The sequence below is a fragment of the Mastigoproctus giganteus genome, chromosome 6, assembly GCF_048544385.1.
Source record: "Mastigoproctus giganteus isolate SK-2022 chromosome 6, ASM4854438v1, whole genome shotgun sequence".
Taxonomy (NCBI): Eukaryota; Metazoa; Arthropoda; class Arachnida; order Uropygi; family Thelyphonidae; genus Mastigoproctus; species Mastigoproctus giganteus.
This window is the reverse complement of record NC_143580.1, coordinates 48,044,025-48,063,364: the sequence shown is the minus strand read 5'-3', so window position 1 is coordinate 48,063,364 and position 19,340 is coordinate 48,044,025. Positions and strand designations below refer to the sequence as shown.

General features: G+C 35.0%; 1 protein-coding gene across 1 annotated transcript; it reads left to right on the top strand.

Annotated features, from left to right (window-relative positions):
* Positions 1-1,003: 1,003 nt before the first annotated feature.
* LOC150084229 (nonsense-mediated mRNA decay factor SMG9-like) lies at positions 1,004-2,648 on the top strand. The gene has a single exon (XM_090375119.1). It carries the CDS (start codon positions 1,221-1,223, stop codon positions 2,646-2,648), a length of 1,428 nt encoding a protein of 475 aa, XP_090231245.1. The 5' UTR covers positions 1,004-1,220.
* The last annotated feature ends 16,692 nt before the right edge of the window (positions 2,649-19,340 follow it).

Genomic DNA, 19,340 nt, shown 5'->3' with positions numbered 1-19,340 from the left:
ATCCCAACAATATCTGCCTTCGATGTTTTGAGCAATACCTCAAATTCATCAAATTTATTTACTAAACTCCTAGCATTGGTGTACACGCAAGTATACCTGCACCTGTTTCTATTCTTAGCTACCATAACACAACCCATGTGTTTACTTGTACCGCAATGTCTCCCAGCAGTCTCTGAAATACCATGCATCTTGTTTTTCAGGCTTCTGCTCATTCTAATAGAAGCAGTGCAAGAATCTCTTTCACCTCTGCCAGTGGCTACTGTCAATCTATTGGTCTTTGTCTCCCCCCAAGCTAAGGGCCCGCTATTCGCGTAGGCATTGACTCCACTAAATGTGTGAGGATGTCAATAGGGATTTTCACTCATGCTGCCTGAAAGGCCTCACTTTCCGTTCCAAAACATCCCACAGGTGTTTAATTTGAAACAGGTCAGGTGAATTTGGAGGCCAATCAAGATGGATGATATCTTCACTGTGTTCCTCGAACTACTCGTGCCCTGTGCACGAGTATCTTTCACCTTCTGGGAAGCGAAAGCCCTTCTTCCACTAGACTAATGATAATAATTTAGTTTTCGTAGTACTGTTCTTATTTTAGAACACAATTTTATATATTCGAAACATGCAACACCAAAACATATTTTGGAAAATGAAGTAGGTCCTTAATAACACCTCCACCTTTTGTAGCCGTTGTGTGAAAACTTCCCACAACGATAAACGCAACAACCATTCCAGATTTGTTGGTAATCCAATAATTTCTGTATCATTGTTGTTCAGTCCTGGTAATTGTTCCCCTGATTGTGTGTTTCTATTCTTACTGTATATTTGCTTATATCATTTCACAAATAAAGGTTATGAATTTAACAACTTAAAAGAGGCACATAGTATCGTCTAATATTCTTAACATTTTAAATATTTTTTTCGAAGTCCGTACCTTGGAAACTCACAGTGTTGAAAACTAACGTCCTCTATGAGATATTATTGTCATTACGTGTATGCATTCGTTAATTTGTAAGTTGTGTTTATCGATCGTGATTATTGTTGATTTAATTAATGAGTAGTACTAATACCTGTATGTACTGTATTGTCTTTGCTCTGTAAGTAAATATGTTAATATCCTTAATGAGAAAATGGTCAGCTTGGTAAATTATGAAAGATGAAGGAGAGGAAATTGATATGTGTCCATAAGTAATGCTTCTGTGTACAGTTTGCATTTTTGCAGAATTATGTCGATGTTAGACAATGATAGAGGACGAAGAAGAAAAAAGAGAATTAATGGCCCTATTAAGCCAAGGGAGAGGAGCAGCGAGATTGATGCCGGGCCATCGGGTAAAACATTAGTAATATTATCTAAGCCTCAGCCGGAAAAGCCGCCGCCTCAGGAAGAAACTGTTACCCACAGTCCTACCAGGCAGAATGAATTAAAACCACCAACTGTGCTTCTTAAAGCTCGTGAAGGCGATCGCGATGGTAGCAGGGCTGCCTCACCTGCAGGTGCAGCATCTCCAGCTACAAATCAAAATGCTTCCTCTTTACCAAACAGGGACACTGATGTTTTTGCAGATTTAGTTAAAGCAGTGGCACAACGCGTGTACCATATTCAGCAGAAGCCATCAAGTTCCACACAAAGTTCAATCGAGAGTGAACAGAAGTTAGCACCCGCGCAGGAAATGACTTGTCCTGTAAAGCTTGTTGGCGATTCATTGCAGTGGTGTGACAGTGCAATGGAGTATTTGCAAGACCAAACAGATTTTTATGTCGTTGGAGTTGTTGGTTTACAAGGAACTGGAAAATCAACTATTTTATCCATTATAGGAGGAGAATATAATAAAGAGGGTGGGTGGCAGCTATTTAAACCTCAAACAAGAGAAATGAAAGAGCATGGTGAGCATTGCACATCCGGAATTGATATTTATGTAACTAATGAAAGAGTAATTTTGCTTGATACACAAGCTGTGCTTAGTGCTTCTGTAATGGATCATATGATTCAGTATGAAAAAAAATCATTAGGTGGGCCTGAATATCATTCTACAGAAAATGCTTTACAGATGCAGTCATTACAGTTAGCAGCATTTTTAATGGCAGTGTGTCATACAATAATTGTTGTTCAAGATTGGTTTACTGATATTAATCTTCTTAGGTTTATCCAGTCAGCAGAAATGCTCAAGCCAACAACTCCAACTAACCCCCATGAACTTGGTCCCACACCGGAAGACACAACAGAGTATTACCCACATATTGTATTTATGCAGAACAAATGTTGTAAAGCTGACTTTGAACCTCATGCGGTTTACGAAATGAAGAAAACACTGGCAACAGTATTACAGAAATCAAAGTTAAAATTTACAGATTCTATCAGTGTAAATTATATCTCTCAAGAGGTGTCCCTGTACAGTAATGTCAATTTGTTTCTCCTTCCAGAAAATACTCATTCAGATCAAGATATTTATACATTTGATTTTCTTGAATATCAGAGTCATCCCGAATTCACACAATTAACTAAATCTCTAATGTACCAAGTATTATCCATGCCACGGAGTTTACTGACTCATACTGCTCTCTCTGAGAAAAACTGGTTTCATTATGCTGCCAGAATTTGGGAAACTGTTAAAAAATCATCATTGTTTTTAGAATATAATAGATTGCTTCCATAATATATTTTCTGTTATGTAGAAAACATATTGCTAAAAATGAAAATAAATTATAATTTAATAGCATGATTTTCACGATCAATGGTTATTTTATGGTGTTCTGTGTTTTCCCTTTAATTATTATTATACATATTTTTAAAGATAATCGTAACTTAAATTTTACAAAAAGGAATGGTAAAAGTAAAATTTAACTAAAAATTAACTTTTATTTTGAAATTTTCTAAATAGAAATTACCCGTTTAATAACTGATCTAGCAAAAACTTTAGCTTTAGATCTGTTTAGTGTCTGTAGAAATTGTAATTTTTTTTTTCAGCTTTATCTTATCAGCCAATCAGGGGAGCAGGAGGGGAGAGAGATAAAAGAAATTAATAACTTCCATATACGGGACTTGCTGATTTTTTTAAACGAAACTAGGAAAGCTTTTAAGAATGAGAAAAATATATAGAAACCAAGCATTTATTCAGAAATAAGCCAATTATCAATAATGATATTTTGCAATAACTTTTTGTGAACTATCTTTCCTTGCCTTTCTCTGTTAAAAATTTGAGAATTATTTTGAAAAGGATCAAGATGAACCATATACATCTACGAGTTTTCATGCACTAAATAGCATATTAAGTATTTTTGACTGTTCTGCTAACTTGCAGAATATTTAGGCCACCTTTTCATTTGTGCTGTGTGACATGATATTCTGAGAAGGAAAAATATATTTCTGTATTAAAACGTTAATAATCCAACTTGATGCAGACTAGATGTGGGACTATTATTTGTGTTGTAGATATTCTTAATGTAATCATAATCAAATTATAAAGATATCTGAGACTCGCTTTTAAAAAATCATAAAAATAAACTTTCATTTCTTTGTTAATTGTATTCGTGCTGAATGGCTGTGTACTGAGTTTGTCAATGAAGCTGTTGACTGGTGGTGGAAAACATAACATCCTTTTACATAGAACTGTCAATCAGTCATTCTGATATTGTTGCTCAAGATATTTACAGGTTAGCGCAAGAAACAAGCTTCATCTGTTATATAATGTTGTTCAGTGTGGCTGCACAACTCTGAGGCAGGATACTTGCCCTGGGTACATTAAAACCAGGGGACAAAGAACATAGAAATTAAAAATAATGTAATATCATATTATATATTTGTTTATTTGTTGTTACTTTAACTTTGAGACACCAAAAAATGAGTACGATATGCATTTTTTGGAGGAATAAGTGATAGAAAATATTTCCCAGGTGCAGGAATACCTAGTTACTACTCTACGGCACAGTGATCTCTCTTTTTTCTTTTTTTAAATTGGTTTCTGTAACTCCACATTTTCCTTCCAGACACTAACATTATACAAGGTTCAAATTAATTATTCTTTAAGATAAGAAAACCACACTGTTAACCCTACACTGCCACTAAATACACAGCTATACATGATGGGACTTCATGGAATCCCTTCCACTGAGGAATTCCTTCTACTGAGGAATCCCTTCCTCAGTGGCTTTAGGGATAACTAATTGTTCTAAAACATCAAACATATGTGATGTAGTTTTAACAAAAAAAAAGATTGTCAATATTATTTTACACTGGCAACTCCCCTGTCTATGGAATACAAAGGAATTATTCCATTGCTTAAAATGCAGTGTAGTGTTTTCATATCTCATATTTAATATCATATCACTGTCCATTCACTCCAAATGATTGTCTAGTTCTACCTTGAATTTATTTAAGTTATCAACCTCCACTACGACAAATGGAAGTTTGTTCCATCTATAAACCACTTGCTGGCTAAAAGCAAATTTCCGCACAACTATTCTACAACTGTCTTTCTTCAGTTTGAATTTATGTCCCCTCAGGTGAGTAATCTAAGCAAGAGGTAGAATCCCATCAGCATTGAGCTTGCTCAAACCATTCAAGACCTTATACACCTCAATTAGCTCATCTCGCAGGCGCTTAGTTTCCAGATGCTGCAATTTACGGAATTTAAGTCTTTCTTGGTAAGAGCAACCCTTTGCTCCACTCACCAATCTTGTTCCCCTTCTCTGTACTTGTTCCAGCAGCTCTACATCCTTCCTAAAATCAGGCCTCCAGACATGTATGCAGTACTCAAGGTGTGACCTGACCATTGCCTTATACAAGGGTACAGTCACCTCCTTATCTAGCAAAATTTCTGTATATCATTGACAAGACACCATGAGTTACTAATGTAGCCTGTCTGCACTGCTCAAAAATCTATATCTGACTGCACAAGTACCCCCAGGTCCTTTTAATACTCTACTACCCTGAATGTAGTACCACACAGTTGGTACATTACTCTGGGTTTACTGCTACCCATATGTGGTACTTTACATTTTTCAATGTTAAACTTCAGTTGCCACCTCTCAGCCCATCTGCTCAACTTTTCTAGATCCTGTTGCAGTAGTATACTATCATTATTGTCATTATGTCTGCAAACTTTTACATTAACCCTAATATACCTTCATCAATATCATTGATAAATACAGAAAACAGCACTGGGCCCTTATTGCCGTACTGCTCCAATTTGTACAGTAATCTTCCATGTGCAACAGTATCAAAAGCCTTCCTAAGATCCAAGTATATAATATCAAAATTATTCTTTGCATTCAGTTTCTTTGTGATCACATCATAGTATCCAATGAAATTTGTCAGACAAGACTTACCCTTAACAAATCCATGCTGTGTCTGAACTATAACTGCAGTCTTGTCTAGATGATCCTGCAGTGCTTCTTTAACCAGTGACTCCATTATTTTCCTGAGAATAGAAGTTAAACTAACAGGTCTGTAATTACTTGTGTCACCCTTTGATCCCCCTTTGTGAATTGGGGACACATTTGCACATCTCTAGTCCATGGGGACGTCTTCTGAGTCTAAGGAAGCTTTCATAATTATGGTTAAGGGTTTAATTACTTCCTTTGCTGACACCCTTTAATATAACAGGATAGATCCCATCCACCCCAGGTGCCTTTTTTATGTTCAATGTCAACAATTTCTCCTCCACTTTGCTCTCAGTTATTACAAAATCATTTAGCTTCTTGCTATAGTTTGATAAGCTTCTGGCCTCCACTTCCCTACAGACTTTCTCATGTGTGAATGTAGATGCAAAATACTCATTCAGTTTGTCAGTTACCTCAGAAGGTTCATCAATAATTGAACTGTCGATATCAAGTGAAACAATCATCCCCTTCCTTCTAGAGTGTACATAAGTAAAGAAGTCTTTGCTGTTTTTCTTTGCATCCTGTACCAAAGATTTTTCATAATCTGCCTTTGCTTACCTAACCTCCTTTGTGACTTTATTACAGACTAGCTTATATTTACCATAGTTTGCTGTATCACCTGATAATTTATATGCACATCATGCATTTTTCTTCTCTGTCACGAGTTTCAATTGTTCCATGTGCCATCCATTTAGGCCTAAATCTTGAACAGTATTTCTTAGTTGGGATAAAAAGCCTAGTAATAAGATCTATACCACCTGTTATTTTTTACTCTCTGTTAGTATTAGTAGTGGCAAATAATGCAAATGGCAAATAATGCAAAGAAGTAAATTAATATTTAGATTGGACTGCAGGAAGTTTTATTTTAGCCAGCGAGTTATAAATTACTGGAATAAGTTGCCTTCATGGGTGGTAGAGGCCGACAGTTTGGGGAAATTCAAAGGTCATCTGGATAGTACTTTCGGGTGAGGGAAGCGCATAGGATGATAGGTTTAATTTCCTTTTTATTTTTTTTTATTATTTTTTTAATTTATTAATTATTATTATTTAGTTTATTTTATTTTATTTATTTATTTATTTTTTGTTTTTATTATTGTTTTGATCGGATTTTTTTTTTTTTTTTTGGCTGGTGCAGCATAAGCCATAGGCTTTCTTGCACCATGCGGCCATTACTAATACTAATACAGCATCAGTTGTATTAACTTGCTTCTTTACTTCCAAAAAAAAAAAAAAAAAAAAAATCCTATATTACCTGGCCACTTCTAATATTTTGTCTAGTTTTCCTTTAAGTTTATTAGATAGATGAGAGCTTACATATGCTCAATTTATTGAAATTATCTACTTCCACAACAGCATGTGAAATCTTGTTCCAACCGTCAATTAACGGCTGGCTGAAAGCTAATTTCTACACATTTGTCCTGCTATGCCTCTTATGTGTGTTGTCTGAGCAAGAGTAAGGATGCCATCAACATTTAGCTTACACAAATTCACTTAAAGCCCTAAACACCTCAACCAGATCTCCTTACAAGTGCCTGTTTTTCAGACATGCAGTTTGCACTGAAATCTTTCTTGCTAAGTGTGCCCTTTTGTTCCTTTCACTAATGTTATTGCTCTTCTCTGCACCCTTCACAGATCCATAACCTTCCTAAAATGAAGCTTCCAGACCTTCATGTTTCAATGAGGCTTTCAGACCACATCTTTACTCAAGACATGGCCTATCCATTGCTTTATACAATGGATAATCACCTCTATATCCCTGCTCGAAAAATCCCTGTATATCATTGACAAAACCCCATGAGCTGTCCTAGCAACCCATCCACACTGCTCAGATAACTTAATATCTGACTGCACAATTACCTCCAGGTATTTTTCATTTTCCACTACCCCTAGTTTAGTACCACACAGTATGTTAATCTTGGATTGCTGCTATCCATATGCAGTACATTGCATTTTTCAATGTTTAACTTCAATTGCCATTTCTCAGCCCATTTACCTAATATTTATAGATCTTGTCACAGTAACTTACCTTGATTACTGTCATTAACCACTCCTGCCAACCATTGTATCATCTACAAACTTAGATGTTAAGCCTGATATATTTTTATCAATATCATTAATAAATACAGAAAACACTAATGGGCCCAGCAGTGAACCCTGAGGGGATTCCACTAATAACATTAGTCCATGAATAGCAGTATCCATTAATAACCACTCTGTTTGAGTGGGTGAAGAATACAGAGTGGTTATCCATTAATAACCACTCTGTATTCTTCTCCCACTCAAACATCCCTTTACCCATTGCAGTAACTTGCTCTTAATGTCACACTGCTCTAATTTATACAGCAATCTTTTATGTGCAACAGTATCAAAAGCTTCCCTGAAATCCAAGTATGTGATATCAGAATTATTTTTTTGCATACAGTTCCTTTGTTACTGCATCATAATGTCTAGTCAGACAAGACCAATCCTTAACAAATCTATGCTGTGATTGCAGTATAATTGCATTCTGTCTAGATAGTCCTGCATTACTTCTTTAATGAGTGACTCAATTATTTTCCCTGGAACAAAAGTTAAGCTAACATATCTGTAATTACTCATGTTGCCTTTATATCCCCCTTTTTGAATTGGGGAAACATTTGCATATCTCCAGTCCATAGGGACCTCTTCTGAATCCAAGGATGTTCTCATAGTTATGGCTAAGGGTCTGTTTATCTTCCTTAATATAATTGGATAGATTCCATCCACCCTGGGTGCCTTTTCTATGTTTAGCTTCAACAATATCTCTTCCACTTTTTCTCTCAGTTATAACAAAATCATTTAGCTCACTGTTAGTGTTTGATAAACTTCTGGCATCTCATCTCCTTCCATAGAGAATTCCACACTGTGAATTTAGATGCAAAATACCTATTCAGTTTGTCAGTAACCTGAGCAGGATTAACAACAGTTAAACCATTGACATAAATTGAACCAATACTGAGGTTCTTCCTCTTACTCAGTTACGCACCTGAGGGGCACAAATTCAAATTGAGGAAAGGCAGTTATAGAATAGATGTGTGGAAATTCGCCTTGAGCTAGCAGGTGGTTGATTGCTGGAACAAACTTCCATCGGTCGTTGTGGAAGTTGATAGCTTAAATATGGATGGATGAAATGGGAACGTTTTTTTTAGTTTTGGCAGATGCTGTATAAGCTTGCTTTCTTGCACCATATGCCTCTACTGATGCTAATGGTTCAACCCCTTCCTTCTGCTTTTAATATAAGTAAAGAAGTTGTTGCTTTTCTTTGCATTCTTTTCCTGGTACATCTGGTAATGTTATCAGTTGGTTCCTTGCATAGAATTTAAAAATTGAGACCACTGTAGATACCCATATGGAAGCAGAAGTCCTTTTACCCTTGACAGTTATGTCTTTAAGTAAATCCTACATTGATACACTGTGATCACTGCCAGCTAGTGGGTTTTTACCTGAAAATTCTTAATGCATGAAGAATCACTCTTGATAATCAGAACAAGAGTATGCTTTCCTCTTGCCCCTCTAATGTGCAGCTCTAGAAAACATTCATTCAATAAATCACACACTTGCTAGTGTGTGAGTAAACCAAACCAAAAGTACCTGTCGGTATTTGGAAAGTTAAAATCCCCCATTATAAGACATTCTACTTCTCTGGAACACTCTTATTTCTCTGTATATTTGTTATACTCATCTCAGTCTTTAGGCCTATAACACACTCCTACTCTGATTTTTGTTTTCCCACTGCTTACATCACACTGTGCAGATTTTGGAAACCACAGGTAGCACCTGACCCTAACACTATGCTTACATCACACAAAACTGACTCAAATGTTGCACTGGTCACCCATGTTGACTAGATGCACCACTGTAGATTTAATGTTTCTTAACTAAGAGCATAATCCCTCCTGTCCTTTCTGTACATATTGTACTCATATTCAAATACTGCATCCGTTATGTCTGAGTGATACCACATCTCCTATATCCCTACAATGTCTTAATTTGATGACTTAATCAGTACTTCAAATTTATTTACAATGCTCCTAGAATTAATGTACATGCATCTGTTCTTACTCTTATTATTCTAATACAACCTGTGTATTTGCTTGTTTCATGATGACCCACAACAGGGCTATAGTCTCTCTAGGACTAAATTGATTGACAAAGCTCTCAACATGTACTCCTTCCTATTATGTCTGGGCAGAATTTCGCAGATACTTTTAAATTTAATCCTAACTTGTGACTTTTTCCCAACATTGCCCTGTATTTGTTAAGTAAGTCCTCAGATCTCCTACTCTTAATATCTTCAATGCCAACATGCCCAACAGTATCATCTTTTGTGCCCTTAAAAGATATCTGCTCTACAGTGTTATCTACTTTTGCCCCTGGCAGACATACCCTGATTCTATTCCACCTTTCCTTTTTGCACAGTATAGTTCCCATTTCCCCGACAGTGTAGTCACCGACAATAACTACCTCCCATGCGACCAATGCATTCTGCTTGGGGATTGCCGCTGTGTTGCCTGATGCACAAGTCTAACTGATGGCATTGAGTTGGGCTGCCAAAAGCTTGATGGGGACTCCCCATTTTAATTCCTTTGAGGGCATCCACCCTATTCTTCAAGTTCTCATAAACACTGAATTCACACAATTTCCTCACATTCTTTGCATCTTTAGGTATGATTTAAATTCAGTTAATATTGACACTAAACTAATAAACATCTAAATGCAGTAATGAAACTTCACAGTTATGCAGCAATAACATTAGAGTTCCCTGGTTGTGTATTGCTTTCAAACAAATTACATCTCCACAAGGTTAATATGTCATTTATTTAAAAGATGACACAATGACTAAATGACATTAAGTGCAGAAACACACTACTATCACTTCACAGGACTTCACTTGTATACATGTCTAACGTCAAATGTGGGGAAGCTATATTTCCCATTTAGTTTATTGCTCAGAGACGCACTGCTGTCATTGGCTGTATTCACAAGATAACACATCGGGCTTCAAGACCGAATCATGTCAGGAGCTCAGATTTTTCTGTTTGAACAGAAATTTCGTTAGGCATGACAAGAGGAAAATGGAGGAAATGCTAACAGCAAATTAAATTATAAGTAAATAATGCTGTTTTGAGAGCACAAGTACAAATATCTGAAAACAAATAACAACATCAAGCACATTGCTCCTGTGCCTATTCTGACGCACCCTCCACTTCGATCAGCTACTCGGCATACTCACTGCAAATGTCCAGTCATATAGATGCTCAAAAATGGCCAGAGGAGGAAAATAGACCAACAGTATTACAATTAACACATTTAGAGGACAAACAAGTTGATCATTTCAATTTGTACAACTCATAACAATTTCTTGCAAGTTCAATTTTTAGGGTTGAGAAGTAGTTTTTTGTTATTATATTTCATTAAAATTTTTTGTTTGGTATTTTGACAGAATAAATCCTTATTCAAAATTAAACTTGTAGTATTTCAACTTTCCTTAAACATACAACTAATTTTTCCTTAGTGCCGATTGAATTTCTAAATTGCATATTTTGTCCTTGAATGTCATCCTTAATAAGAATATATAGGAAATTAAATTCTTCTTTATTCATCCATAAGTACATCTTAAAACAATATTCATCTTCTAAGTCCTGCAGTAAATGATGAAATTTGCCCTTTTCTGTTCTCTTCCAGTTTATGTCGTGTATCCATTGCATACTCTTTTGTTTTCTCAGCTATCAGAAAAGCACATGCATTTTCTAAATCTATGAAATCTGAAGAAGAAGATGAACTGTGGCAATTCATTTCGCTTCAGCATTCCTCAGAGAATAACATATATACAACGTTACAGTAGGGTTGCCAGATGTACCCCATTTTGGTGTATCATACACCTTTTTTGGAATTATAATAAATTTCCAAGATACCCCTTTTTTAAAATTTGAAATGGGGTATTTGAAAAAAGCAAAAATCATAAAACACTGTTTAGATGATTATTCAGGAAGAAAGAATTAACTGACGATAGTTGTTGTTGAAATGCACCCTTAAAGACTAAAAAAAAACGACATTCTATCCTATTTACAAAGACGGTTATAGAATATTTATATTATGCTTTGTAATCTTTTACATTCTACTTGACTTCTTTTTTATTTCATTGTAATGTTTTAAGGCTCAGGCAACAAACTATTTTTTTATTTAAAATTCCCAATATCAATATCGATTTGCTGTATATGTTCTGTTGAAATAATTCCATAAAAATACCTCAAAAATACCATAGATATTTGGATAAAATTTTTTAAATGTACACGAAGTACGTAATACAAAAAAATATATTTTGATTTTGCTTTGCCTCACTCAAATGCAATGAGTGAGCGAGTATTTAGCTTAATGTTTAACACATGGAAAAAGGATAGAAATAAATTAGACCTAAAGAATGCTAAAGGAGAACGATTGGTGAAAACTAATCACAATATGTCATGCAAAGAATTTTACGCATATGCACTAAAAAAATGAAAAACTGTTAAAGAAAATTCGCTCAAATGAAAAGTATCGTTAGTTAAATTTTTTTTTTTGATAAAATAAATTAGGTTTATTGAATATGTATTGTAAATAATTATGTAGAACATTCAATATTAATATTTATAAAAGTTTCCTTTAGTGTATAACTCTTGCAATAAAATTTTTCAAATTAAAGGAATTGAAGCACACGCTATAATTCGGTTAATTTTATTAAAATTTGACTAATTTTGCATTCCACAAATTTGTAAAAATCAACAAAATATAAAAATAAATTTTTTATTAAAATTGTTCTTTTTTATTTTATTTTTTAAGATATAATGCGAGTACCCCAAAATGAGGAATGAATACCCTAAACATAAGCACGAGTACACCGAGATCAAATTTTTAATCTGGTCACTCTATGTTACAGTGATGCTTCTTCTACGACCAACTTCACAGTTTACACTAAGCAGTGACATGAAGAGAGTCCTGTAATGTGATAATAGTGTGTTTCAGCCTTAATATTTTGCAATGTCATTACATTGCAAAAGGCTAGCTACCAATTATACTATTTTCAAACAAATGCATTTAAAAGTAGTGCAATAACAGGACAACTCATTGTAAAAGCAAAGTTTGTGAAATCCAACTGGCATAAAGCAAATATATCATTGCTGACCATTTCGAGAGAATTCTTGGTGCAAAGTGTATAATATTGATCTCAAGTGCCTGATGATTTGTGCGTCTAGGAAGTCACCTTTTCAGGGACAGGAAGTCAATTCTGGGGACTTTCCCAAGAAATCAGGTGATGTCCGGTAACCATATCTTACAGTGATCTAAGCAACTGATTGAGTACTGTCATTTTTACTGCCATTCTTGTATATAAAAATCAAGTTATAAAATTCTCAAATGCTGTGGATTTGGTTAGTTGTGGGAAAAGTAGAGTTGGCTAGGTTCAAGCTAAATTTTTATATTTTTTAGTGATACTGGCTTGAGTTTTCATTTTAGTGTATTCAAGATGCCATTTTGGCACCTTACCAAGTATTAAAAATATCAAACATCAGCATGGTATTGTCTTAGTTTCTCCTGTGTGCATTGAATCTGCAGCAAATGCCTTGAGCCAGTTCTGCTTCTTAGATATAAGGTTTTTCTAAATAGCAATAATAGTCTGTTCACAACAAACCATTAGCATTTAGTTTTCTACACAAAACATTAATAACTTTTATGACAGCAAACTGGTTTTGCCACCCATTATGAAAAAGTCAAGTTTGATTTCCACGAGAAATACTTTATGTAGTAGCATTAGTGTTTGGGTAAGGTGCCATGTTAGTTTTTCACATCTGCACCATGGCACTCTTGTAATGTATACAGAAACTCTTTTAAAGCCAGAAAAGTGTAGTTTGTTTTATGTGAAAAGTGTTATGTTCTGGCTGCAGGGCTCCCAGTGGGACTCCACGTTGCCTGCCACCACCAGGAGGTGAGCCAGGCTGTCCACAGTACTCTAGCTGTTCTCCCTTTGAGCTTCCTGATGGAAAGCAAAAAAAAAAAATAAAAAATAAATTATGTACCAGGTACATAATGAGTTGCTGCCGCTCTACTCTGAGCTTGATAGTGTCACTGATAATGTCACAGTGGCAGCGTTAAAAACGTCTTTACTGCAGGAACTCATTATGAAACTGGTACAATAAAATAAATAAATAAAGTATTGCTGCATTATTTTTATTGAAAAAATAATTTCAGTACAATGAATGGAATTTTTCATTGTACTAGTGTACAATGAAATAATTCGTATAAAATATAACAACACTAAAATTATTGGTCTATAGTAACTGAAATAAGATATATAATTTTGACACTCAAATGATTTTAATTCCCGAGTGAATACTCCATCAATTGTCATTCCATCATGCTTAGTATTTACTAAAGTATTTGACTTAATATCTGAATTGAAGACATCTTTCAAATATTTACAAAACTTCTTTCCAGCCTCAGAATTTAATCCTAGATTGAAATCACCAGCGAGAACTATAGGTATACAATCCAGTGGCTCTTCCAATAATTTTGCACTTTCAATGGAACACAGCATCAAATTCTTGTTTATGAATTTTTGAATTATATCTAACAACATCCCTGGAGTAATGTATATGGCAACGATGACAATAGATTCACTATTGAATTTGCACAAAGATCCACAAATGTCTCCAATTTCATCTGATACCACTGTCGCATTGCTGCTACAAAGATATGTGGTGTACTGATGATAGTTGAACCTTCACGCTGATATATCGCAACACCACCACTACGAACATCCGACCTTTTAAATTGAGTCACACATTGGAATGGTTTAAATAATATATAAATTATCCAACCACGTTTCACTTAATATCAATATTTTCGATTGCTGTAAGATTGTGTCCGTTTCGACATCTCGAACACGGGCCCATAAACTTTGTACGTTCAGTGACGATATAAATATACCACTTTGTATGAAATCTTGCAATTCATCCTGTAGAGATGGTAGCTTATTATTTTTCAAGCAGTCTGGTTCAGCATGAAGTTCTATATTACTAGTAGCTTTGCCATGGTGAAATCATTGTGGGGATTTGTAATATATAAACATTGCAATGAGGTCACTGAGATAATGCCACGTATACAAGTTGCTGTTGATGATCTTTCTCATAATTATATACAATTTTGTCTAAGGTCCCTTCTTGAGATTTATGTATAGTCAAAGCACATACTAAAGAAAATTGTGTATGCCTACATGTTAATTTCCTATTGTTCTTGAATGGAATCGTTGATTGTTTTATAATAGGTACGGATTGACTAGGTAAATTTTTATCTCTCACATATTGTTTATAGCGAGATTGAAGGTTATGTCCTATTTTTGACTTAGGAAATTTCATCCGTATTCGTTTAACTGTTTCGTCATCCTCAAATTCGAAATATAATTAAAGTACTGATTGCACCATTTACCAATCCATCGACCACATCTATATTTGTAGTAATCATGTACGATTTTATTTTCAATAATGGTAGAATGTATGGAAGTCCTGCAGTTTCAGTCACAGACATTTTATGAATTTTATTTCGAATCCCTTGCGGACATAAATTAGTAGCATCTTCTTTGGTAACAAATTTCGATTGTATAAATATTAAGTTCATCTGGTATTAACGCTTCTCCATTGCCTATTTTTGTAAGAATTTTAGAAAATGTACTATCCGACTGTCGAACAGCTTGTACTAATTAATGAAATTGTAGTGAATGCCATAATTCTGGAGCAATCTCTAATTACTTGTTTATAAATTCTTTCGATTGCAATATAGAACGAGTAATTTAGCTGTTATTCCTACTGATTTAAATGCAATTTGCAAATTTTCTGCAGTACGCATTTGCATAATTTTCATTGCCATATATAGCAAATGTTGGGGAGTTACTCCATGACAATCAGATATACAAAGTTCACTCGATGCCATCATAAAGGGAGTAATTTTCGTGCATGTCCCAAATATGTAGCTGGAAAAGAAAGTTCTTCGGCATGTATATCAAATATGAAACTTGTTGGAGATGATTTCTGACCTGGTACTATACATAAATATTTATCTTCAGACCATAATGTTTGTTGTTGAATTAACAATAGTTCATCATCATTGTTGACAGGTTCCACAGTTTCATCTGAATGTTCCTGTTCACTATCATCATTTGTCCCCAAGAAATTCACTCACTTTTATGCCATAGAATTTATACAAAGGGGTGAATTGATCAAATACTGCAACCATATTTTCACATTTTTTTTCTGCACACAGCCTTGTAGATATGATTTATGTATGAGTCTTTGTTTTATACGTACATTGATGGCATAATTGTCATCTAATTCTCTAGGTAATTGATGAACCATCATATTTATGTTAACTGGTGCATTTATTACTTCTCCATTGATCCCATATTGTCCATGTTTATAATGTAAATGACGAATTTGCATAAAGGGTAATTGTGGTGATATCAAACGCTCAGTTACAACATCCAGTGGAGGCAAATGAGTGAGTTATGTTGGATATGTAAATCCATTTGACGTGGCCATAGTTGGTATCCGTCCCTCTTTTAATGAGGTATGACGTATTACACGTCATGAAAGTACTCACTTCTTGTAAATGAAATTCATTTTGAAGTAATTCATATGAAGTTGTTGGAAATGGTTTCAAATCTAATTGAAACCATAAACGATCACAAATAGTACAACTAAATCCAAATGGGTTTTTGTACACTAGTTTTTCAAACTCACTGTCAGCTCGTGTAGACATTATAGGGATGTAATCAGGAATCTCATTATTAGCCATTTCTAATTTCGCTTTTTTTCATGCATGATATTCCTTCATTCGTTCTGCTGGAGTTTTAGATTCCTGATAAGTATCAGGCATAGTAGAACTCTGTGGCTGACAAGTATCAGGCATAGTAGAACTCTGTGGTTGAGTTTCATTATTATTTGGAATAGTTTGAATTTATAATTTCCTTTTCTTCTATTCACAACATTCCTTCATTATTTCAGCTTGAGTTTTTTTGGGTGCAGTTTGAGAACTCCTAGGCATAACGAAACACTCTTGTTGAATTTCATCTGGATTCACATTTCTGTCCAACTTCCCTTTCTTTCTTTCACGATATTCCTTCAAATGCTGGGCTGTAGATTTTGGCACACTTACGTATTAATCATGCTGATATAATGGTATAATGTAGTGCATCACTGCTCAGCTGTACTTGTGTCACTGCACTTGTTGCATACAATTGAGTTTTCTTGGGTGCATGCATTGTACTTGTTGTGTCACTGCACTTGTTGCATCACTGCAGCAACAAGTACAATGCATGCACATCGGTTTTCGTGACGCTTTCTAGGTAACATAATGCTTTTTTCCAAATAATGCCGGTAAAAACATTTTTAACGTCAAAAATAGGGTGAGCATGAATGGTTGAAGACAGTACGAGGGATCAAAGTGGGAACAAGGAGGATGAGGAAAGAAGGCATCCTCTGGTGGAGCAAAGAGGTGGGAGGTAGAAGTAGGAATCACCCATGGCATTGGAAATCCATCCATTGCCAGGGAAAGGAAGACAGTTTGCAGAACAAGGGAGGCCTGCAAAGGAGAGTGCCGTGTTGGTATCCCACATCTGGCAAAGCCAGTTTTGTTATAATTTTCAATTATAACAAAAGACAGCGTTTTGCGAAATCGAATAGAGAAAGCAATTACGCGAAAGTGATTCGCCTTTTTGTAATTTTTTAGTGTAATATTCAATAGGAAAGTTTCTTTTCTCCCAGAAACTGGGATTTTTTGTCCAGCAAAACAGACAAATTGACCATAGAACATATGCAATTAAAAGACATGACACACACACAACACGGCAGATGAATTTAATTATTCGGGTGGCCTAAAAATAATATAGTAGTATATTATTATTATCTATCTTTTGGAAAATCAAATTTTTTTAATTATTCTGGTTTGTTTTCAACTAACATCATTCTTGTTTTATTATTTAAAATTTGTGGCCATTTGCCAGGATCACTAAGTGAAATTAGTTGATCTTGTATACAATATTGTGATCTTAACTTTCTTCTTCATCCGAATTTGCTTCACTTGCACCTAGTGTGTCTTGCTGAATTGGAATGTCAACATCTTGGACAGGTGATAATTCATGTTTTTCAGTTTCTTCGTCGATAGTAGTAAAATTAAAGGGAATCAAAGTCGATGGACCTGGTTGTGGCTGGATGTCAAGAAACCTGGTATTGAACTTATTGCTTTTTTTAATTCATCGCTTTTCATTTTTGTTCCTTTTTTTGTATTCATAACCAAAGAGTTGTTTCCTTCTGTCAGAGCCGACCGGGCTAGCCGAGTGGGTAAAGTACCTGCCCGGCAACCCAAAGGTCGCGGGTTCGATTCCCGCCTCGGGCTTGGATCAAAGTACTGCAAAAACCTTGGGAGGTGCAATATGGCCACAGAAGCTGATGCGCCAACAATTACCAAAATCAAATCAAATCAAACCTTCTGTCAGACATCAGAGAAATACTAAAAAAAAAAGTTTTAAATTTAAAATTCAATATTTGTTAATATAAAATACTACAAAACACATTCTTTGATACATTCAACTTTTCGTCTCCTTTGTCTTTGCTGTCTCTTTTAGCGTTTTTTTTTTTTTTTTTTTAATGAAAACCCCAAACACGAAAGGTATCAAAACCTATAGTACTTAGTACCGTGCATGGGTTGAAGGTGAAGTATGGGGGGAGGGGGATGCCGGAAACTTTGCTCTAGAGACTAAACATGGGTTTCACCACTTCAAGCCTCCAATAAGCAAAGTGGTGGTTTACCTCTTAGTCTCTGCCACCCCTTAGTCATTGCCGCCCTGGTGCAGTACACCACTTGCACCACTGGGTTGGCGTGGCTCTGATCTGAGTTGCCTTGCTGCTTACATTAAACAGCTCAAACGCTACCTCAATTTAAAAAAAAAAATTTTAATGTAATTTTACAAATTTTCATAGTTCTCACATTTTATAATTTATTTTTTTAAAATCCTAGTTGCTAGAAACCAGTTGTGTGGACATGATCATGTTGCTACTTGAGGGTTATAACATGTGGTAACAGGCCAAAATTTACTCATGTTTTTATTATTAGCCTTTGTGACTAATGGGTTGACTACAACTGCTGTCCCTCCATATCATGGGAATTTCATAATTCCCATGATGTGGAGGGACATAAGCTCATTTTTTTTTTTTTTTTTATACCACAATGGCCCAATTACACAGCTCTGGGTAAAGGATGTATTATTTTTCTTTTCCTAGAAACTCTGGTTTCTTATCCAACAAAATGATCGAATCAATCACAGAATATATACAATTTACAAACATAATGTACTGATACATCGTGACTTTAAATGCCTTAACAGGCTCAAATTTATACCTGGATAAGTCAAATTGTTTGCACATGTAATTTCACAACACCCGGGTTTTGGTGCATATATTTAACCTATTCCATTCCAAAACTCGTCTATTTTTAAGTATTTTTTATTATTTAAGCATCTTTCTCTTAAGTATAACTTTGTACTTGTACATGTCTTTTAAGCCTTTGTGACTGTCAAAATTTCTCAGAAAATGGAGAAATTTTGAAAAATCAACAAGATGAGTTTAAACAAAAAGAAACATATATTAATGTTGTGGATAATCCTTTAGTTCCAAGGTAAAATGACAATAAAATGATTGGAAACCTAAAATACTGAAACTTGCCTCTCGACTGCTTATGTATTAATGGAGGAGATTGATTAAAGGGCGTGGACATTAAAACTGATTAAAATTTAAATTGCACAGAGAAAAGTACGCCTTTCTCGATACTTGGCATGTGGGTTTTGCTATATAAGATCACTGTTGAACCAAGAGTCTGAATGGGACTCTTGGTTCAAGAAGAGAAATCATGATTGCTCTTCTGTGTGA

Bases quoted from the DNA above. Each gene is read 5' to 3' on its own strand.
- LOC150084229 (XM_090375119.1), top strand. From the start codon at position 1,221: ATGTCGATGTTAGACAATGATAGAGGACGAAGAAGAAAAAAGAGAATT.